This window comes from Cyrtonyx montezumae, unplaced genomic scaffold, assembly GCF_038088225.1.
Source record: "Cyrtonyx montezumae isolate F1298 unplaced genomic scaffold, pur_monq_1.0 scaffold_10, whole genome shotgun sequence".
In the NCBI taxonomy this organism is placed as follows: Eukaryota; Metazoa; Chordata; class Aves; order Galliformes; family Odontophoridae; genus Cyrtonyx; species Cyrtonyx montezumae.
Window position 1 is genome coordinate 16,264,050 of NW_027071826.1, and position 7,868 is coordinate 16,271,917.

The 7,868-nt window shown below is 40.5% G+C and overlaps 1 protein-coding gene across 1 annotated transcript in view; it reads right to left on the minus strand.

Annotated features, from left to right (window-relative positions):
• SPATA7 (spermatogenesis associated 7) overlaps window positions 1-7,359 on the minus strand; it is a 29,384-nt gene extending 22,025 nt beyond the window's left edge. The window contains exon 1 of the mRNA XM_065751473.1: window positions 7,191-7,359. Coding sequence (XP_065607545.1) covers window positions 7,191-7,359 — 169 coding nt within the window. The remainder of the gene's footprint in view (window positions 1-7,190) is intronic.
• Window positions 7,360-7,868: the final 509 nt, after the last annotated feature.

Consider the following 7,868-nt stretch of genomic DNA (forward strand, 5'->3'; position numbering starts at 1 on the left):
CTACACTGTTCTACCAGAGCAACACCAAAGTAGATAACTGATAATCATGCCTTCCTGAAGTTACATTGCTCAAGTTTTTAAAGAATGCAAGTCCTTCAAAAGACTTAAGTGTTAGATTATAACATTTTAGTAAATTAATTTTTATCCTAACGATTAAAAAAAAATGTTATAAATAAGTCAGAAGCATAATCTTAGCAGACACCACAACATCTGAAGTTTTTCACTCACAGCTGTTCAAAATAACCTAAAATTTCCAGTATTTTTCATACTTCAGTGCCATTTTATAACATGCACTACTGTTAGATAAATGGCTGTAAGACCACCTCTAACTAATTTCTGTGTGAGCACTATAGAGAGGTAAGTGTGGGCATCTTAGAAATGCACAGGGATATTCTCATAGCTGCAGATGGTTCTTATCGGATAAGCTAAATGCCTCTGCCCCGAGTAGAAAAGAATCAGATCCACCCAGAAACGTGTTGCTTGCACTGTCTACAAATGGAAGTAGATCACTTTTCAGAACGCGTGGATTCTGAAACGTTCACTTACTTTGCATGACCAGTAGATGGCAGACGGATAAGCTGTATGGAAAGAACTATTGCGTCGGCTCCTTCTGCCCTGTATGTGTCAGAGCAGGGGGAAATAAAAATAACAAAAATTCTCTCTTACCCCAACATCCTGCATCATTATTTAATAGTAAAGAAAAGATCTTGGAAAAAATTCAGGAAGAAGAAATATTTCACAGACTCCCCTGAATATTCTGACTGCAGGGATATGGGCAGAGCACACATACCTGTGGTGCCACATCCCACACTCTGTCCCTTGTGCCAAATGAAGTGATGGAGATGTTTCTGTAACCCTTTCATCAAGGAGGACGTTTGAGTCTCTGTGAACCACCTGATCTCACAAAACTCACCGACACTTTTTCACAGACAAAGGCCTCAAAGACACCAACTTTGCATAAATAAGTAATGCCCAGTGCTATTCAAGCAGTAAGGAATAAGTAAACTTTTGTTTTCTTAGGATCTGAGACTGTACATGTAGACATTCAATTACATTTATAATTGTTACATTAAGTTCAGCTTACACTTTTGCTCGTGCACCTGCAGTCTGAAACTCAAAACAGCTTTTAATTTGTTCTCTTAAAGGGTTTAAGCCAGAGAAGAAAATGGAGGATCTGGTATGTGGGGGATTTATTTTACTGTTGGTTCAGAGCAAGATGGTTGTCTTGACTTGACTTACTGACTTGAGCAGGTGTTTGTTTCCAATTAGTTTGTGTTTTCAAAGTTATTTACATAATAGCAAAAACTAAACTTCAGTTGAATGCTCAGATAGGTGAAAATATAAAAAATACTAAAAAAATGCCACCTTCTTTAACATAAACCTAACAAAACAACAACAGCAAAACAATAATGAGCGCCAGGACAGCTATGGCAGTGAAGAAAGCTGTACTGCTCTAGGACTTCGTCTCCCTCACTTCTTATTTTCCAGAACCCATTTACAGAAGTGCAAGTTTTTTCAGTGGAAATATTTCCACTGACTTGAACAGAATTTATTTCTTGAATAATCAATTGCCTGGGAAATGGGACCAGCTGTATGAAGAGGGCTTAGCAGAACTGGTGCCAGTACTTGCAGCTTTTGGAATAAAAGTTTCCTGATTAAAACACACACTTCTTACTCCATAGACCACTAAAACCTTCTCCTCACAAAGCAGAGGGCTAGATAAATAGACTTTCAGAACTTGACAGGAAATATTTCAATATCATTTCATTTAATTTAAGAAAAAATTGAGTTCTCAGTCTCAGAAACTGAGTATAACAGACTCATAACTTCACACACACAACTGCACAATCTAAGCATACATATCCTCATAGATTTAAGTCAGTTATCCACACTGAATATAACACTGGGATTCTCACGCCGCTTGTTACTGTGAAGTACGGAAAGCAAACAAATGATGCACTAACAAAAAAACAACTCTGGTCTTTTATTTCCTTACCAGTGCTTGCATTTGCTTCTTCTTGTTGGCCTTCCCTGCAAGTACGTGATACTACAGTGACAAGAAAAACTAAAACAAACTTTGCAAATAGTTTTTACAGCTAGTATCTAAGGTAAGAAATAATTGCATTATTCTAAAGAGATTGTAAGATATTTGGTTCAAATTATCTTTTCATTTTCATTTAAAATGCATTCTATTTTTATTTGCAATTTTATAGTTATATAAGTGATGGGAAATTGTGGTTTCTACGTGTTACTTTGTATCCTGTTAGTAGACAGGAAAATAATTTCCATAAATTCTGCCTACAAGGCCACTTCAGATCTAGAACACTAATATATACAGGAAAGATGCCCAGTCTTTCATTGCAGCATTCTCATAGAAAGGATTTTAAGTACAACTATTAGACTTGCTATTTTTATACTTCAGATACAGCAAATCAAAAATATCAGGGAAATTCAACTAGCTACCTTTAAATAAGAAGCCTTTATAAGGTAAAAGATAACTTGTAAAAAATACAGAGACCTTATGTGAGATATTGAGTATAGCACCTAAATGCAGCACAAGCCTTCCACCTCTCTGTATAGATTTGTGTGAGCACTGTGTTTCCGTAAAAGCAATTTATAGATCTGAGGTTGAAATGACCCCTAGCCCTATGCAGATTTAGACCTCAGGTCTCCCCAGCTGTCCCAGTGGAACATGCCCATCACTCAGCCAAGGCCACCAAATCTATCACGTATTGGATTTTTTTTTGTGGCTCAAGGATTCTTGCACTCCCTGATTCACAGCAGACTCTTGGCTGGAAATGTTCAAAGCACCTATAATGGATTAAAACTGCAGCGTTCGCGTGAGAAGTGGCAATTTAATCTCCCAGAGGCCAATAAGGACATGCAACTCAAACTAACAAACACTATGCAAACACTCTAGCAACTACCTTAATTTCTAAAGGCTTTGTGCCGCTGCCTCTTTCACTGCTTGCTCCTTTTCTTCTATTCCTTCCCAGCTCCTGAATACTCTAAAACAAAGTCAGTGAGACATCTCTGCCCAAGTGGGTAACTCAGGCAACTACACACAGAAGTGGCTTTGTGCTGCAAACTTATCAGAAGCCAAGGATGCTCCATCACCCTTTCTGACTAGTTTGGTGATCTTTCCAGTGATTACTGCTACAGATTCATTTGTCTGGCTGCGTACACACTAACAGTTAGCTGCAGGACTAACGCTGTACACATGAACAGGAGTGTAAAATCCTAAATAGATCAGGAGTATTGGTGGCAACTCCTTCAAGCATCTAATCTAATGCTTCTGAAATAGTCATATTTAAAGGGATGAAAGTGGAACCTGATAAGTAGATTTCTCCCCGTTTTTTACTACAAGGATTTTTAAATCAAAATATCCACGAACTCTTTATGCTGCAAAAATTGTGCATATGAACACAACACAGACACGCAGTAAACACCGGTGTATCTACGTTAAGAGATTAACCTGGTTATGAAAATCCACACTGGATTTACATTTACTTAAATAAGAAAATAACTATTTTTTTCTGTTATATTTGAATTACTTTACAAAACAATAACAACACAATGCTCTATTAGTAATGATACTTTCCTGTCCGTGCAGCTTACCTTCTCCTACCATGCCTTGTAAAGCTCCTTCAATTTGTCTTCTTTTCCTCCTCAGCAGTCATTCACCCCCCCTCACCCTCACATTCCTCACTTGCTCAGCTGTGGCTGCAGTACTGCTGTCTGCTATAATCAGCCATCTGGTTTATCTCGGTTTATATCTTGTTTATGTCTAGTTAACATATACTACATCTGGTAACCTAGTTTAAGCTTATCTAGTTGCTTATTTTTGGCTGACTAGTTGCTCACCCTCTTGTTTCATATCTGAGGACAGAAAGAGAACAGAATGCCTTTCTCTGAAAAAGTATGTTAATCTGTTGGGTATTTTCTTCCCTTACTCAGCGACTGAGGCTCACACCACTAAGACTCCTACTTCTTAGTCATAGCTGGGTGAAATTAGCTAACAGATTCAGGACCAGAAAGAGGAAGAGGCTGGCAGATAGCAGGGACCAACCCACAGACTCTTTTTTCAGGATGACAGGTTAAAATATGACAAGTCTCTTTTGCTTTTCTGCAGTATCCATGCAATCACAAAAGGTAATGTCTTCAGATCTAGCTGGTCACAGAATGCACTGACAGTGTTCCATTCTGTCTGAAAAGTATGAGGGGTAAAACAGAGCACTTCACAATGCCTTAATAACACATTTTTTTTCTTCCTGAAGCCTCCTATACCCATTTCTGGCTTCAGTTCCAAAAAATAAAAATAAAAAATAAAAATAAATAAAAAAAAAAGACTGAATCCTGAGAACAGAAAGTCTTGGATTTGAAGCTGCCTTTTACAAAATTGCATTTAAGAGTTATTTAAGAAGTAGAGAATCAACCAGGGTAAAAATGCATTGTCGCTATTTTCCATTTACTCTGAAGTAAAATGTGATGAATAAAGCTACAATATCCCAATTTTGAAATAAGTTCCAAATTCTCCATTTTGCACGGGGTCATTTGTGTCAGAGGCAAAATATTATGAAAGTAATTCAAAGAATTGTTCCCTGACATACGTGCCACACATAATCTTCTAAGCCATTAATTAGATAGGTGCTATTTATATGCTTACTCTGCTGGATTACACAACACCTCTTCTTTACATCTACTCTTAATGTGCAAGAGTTGAGTTTCTCAGTCCTTTACAACAAATAACGTTTTCTGCATAAATGAAAATTATTCAACAAAAATTGTATTTCAAGACTCAAAACCTCCTCAAGAAATCTAATTCAATAGTAGAGTAGCCTTAAAATAGGCTACTTCGACTCTGACTTGATAAAGTAATTCTTGAAGAATATTATAATTTTCCAATTTGCAGATACCATATATTCCTCTATGTGTGTATATATAAATACACACGCTACTCAGTTTATAGGGCACAGAGAGAAAAGATCTCTTGTTGTTTGTGGGTTTTTTTTTTAATTTGTGCCTACAAAGAATTCCCTCTCTGTCAGTATTTTATCTTCTATTTTCCCATATTTCTAACTGAAAAGGTACAGCTGGCCTCTGCAGAACAGAGATCAGAGAATTCTTGCTTTGCTGTGCTGCACGTGATGTTGCAGAGTATGATCTGGAGCAAAACAGCAAGAAGGGTTAATGATTAGAATGCTGCAACTTTAGCACATTCTTCATTTGAAGCATGCCAGAAACTGGCAGTAAAATTGGACCAATTAGGTAGCTCAGTTCTACTACAATTTTAAATTATTTGCTGAATGAAGATGGGATGAGTCATACTATGTGAATAAAAGTCACCGAATAGACAGACTATTTTATCAATAGGAAAGTTAATGATAAGTTTGAATGACTGCATGAGACGAGGTTTTAATTTGGTAAAAAGATATAGTCAGTGAATAACATTTGCCAGTTTCAGTTAAAATACATTGTTACAGTTCAACTATGACTTCCATACATCCTTTCTTCTTTGAAAATACAAATATGATTTTCAACTTCCATGCTTGTCAACTTCTGAAACATCAGAATGACATTATCAAGTTGATGCTTGAGTATAACAGTTCTGCAAGGAATACAAGAGTACAATAGGTCATGAAATTAGAAATCCCCCCTGAACTGTATTAGCTTTCTGGATAGACGTTGCATGGACACAACTACCTCATATAGAACTCACAGATATTATTTGTTCCACCACTTTCACAAACTGCCTGTAAGCAACTGGAGGGCTGCTCTGCCAATTTTGCTCAGGCAAAATAATGTGATAAATTCCTAAGCATTCAAGCAATATGTTAGCATTTAAAGAGATAAATCAAAAGTAGGAAAAAGTCTAATTGTTTTTTGTTTGTTTGACAGCAAGAGTCATTCACTCAAAGCTTCTGCAGCCTGAAGGAAATTTAAATCTTACATCCTATTTATTCTATTTTTACAGTTAATAGACTGAGATTGGCCATAAAAATATTTGGAGAATCAAAAATGTAAACAGTGAAGAACATGGCAGATTTGTAATAAGACTGCCTTCATGCAACAAAGGGGAACATCTTCTACGGGGAATGCAAGAGCATTAAGTATATATATATATACACATGTATTTACATATTTATTTATGGATGCACAAGATCCTAGTTTTTCCCCATAAGATCAAAGTTCCATGTACTATTAGATCTCATGTTAAAACTCTACTCTGATATCAGACATCTTCTGGAGCGACATCTGTCACCAACTCCAAAGACCTGATCTGACACCACAGAGATGCAATGTGAAATGTTATCTCACTAGATCTGACCTTACACAGCTGTGTACAATTTTGACAGCACAGCATTGAGTAATTCCTACCGCTGTTTTATACCATTCATGCCATCAAGTTCACTTCTAAAAATACTTCAGATATTTTCCAAGAGCTGAAGTTGGCTCATGCAAACGTTTTTTCATGTTTATGCCTGTTTTTATCACAAATGTCACTCTAAGTATTTGCAGGAATTGAGCGTAACAGCAGTCCAAATCTGGGTAAGGAATCACAGAACCACAGGGGTTGGAAGCGACCTCGGCAGATCACCTAGTCCAAGACTAGAACCTAAAACAGGATTCTTCCCTACTGATCCTGTGCTGGACGCCACTGTAAAGAGCCTGGCAGCATCCACTTGACCTCCCACCCGTGTCAGAGCTTTTATTTACTTAAATCCTTCTCAGCCACACTCCACTAACCCCAAAGAACTCGGGCCCGCACCCAAAAGCCATAAAATAAATAATAAATAAAAAAGCACAATACATGACAGCTCAGAACCGTACCAGCTTTGGAAAAGAAAAATCGTTGATTCCAAAGGGCGTAAAAAATTCAGACCGACAAGGCTGCGGCTCTGACTGCCCATCCGACAGCGGCGCTCAGGCACGGAGCACCGCAGCGATGCTTCCTGTAGCGAGGACGCCTGAGCGGCCACGTTTCTAGGATAAACCTTCAGCCCCTCACTCGTCTGGAGGCCGGAGCCGAGCCGAGCCGAGCCATGCCCTCACACGCGGGCGGTCCCAGCCCACGCCGGCCACGTTCCCGAGCTGGGCGCAGCCCCCCAAGGCCGGCAAGGCCGAAGAAGGCAGGGCGGCGGCGCGCCCCAACGCCTGCAGGCCCCACCCGCCGCCCCCCAGCCCCGCACCTTGGCTCCGCCTGCCGCCGCTCTCCATCCTCACCCCCATGCTCTCAGCCGAGTCCGGCTCTCGGCTCCATGCGGCCGCGGTTCTGCCCCCGCAACGGCCGGGCGGGGCGGGGCGCTGGGCCTGGCTAGGCGCGACGTGGCCTGGGCCGGCGGCTTCCCCTGTTGCCATGGCGTCGAGAGCGCCGCGCCTGGCGGGCGGGCTGCGCCGGGCCGTGGCCTCGGGACGGCTCTCACCTGCGGAAGCCCACGCTGCAGAGCCTGCGGCCTCTGGGAAGCAGGGGCACGCGCTGCCACGGGGCTTGGCCCTCTCCTGGGCCTGGGGCTCCCATCGCATCCCGGTTTCTCCACATGCAGTGCTGTAATCCGTGTAACATGAGCCAAATGAAGGTGAATCACTGCTGGCGGAGGCCTCTGTGAGCAATGTGTTACCCTCCAGAAAAAAATAAAAGTTTTTGAATCGAGGGATTGAATTGGGTCTAATCTAAACTAGGCATCATAGCTTGAGCAAACCAGGTAACTTTAGGAAGAAACACAAGGATCATAGAAATGCACGTGCTGCTGAAGAGAGCTGCTGTTTGCAACTCAGAACAGGGGTGATCCCATGAAGATAAGGACAACATAATGGTGGGTGGGTTGGTTGTTTACAACACAGTGGAGGGTCCAGAAAGATAAGTGGAG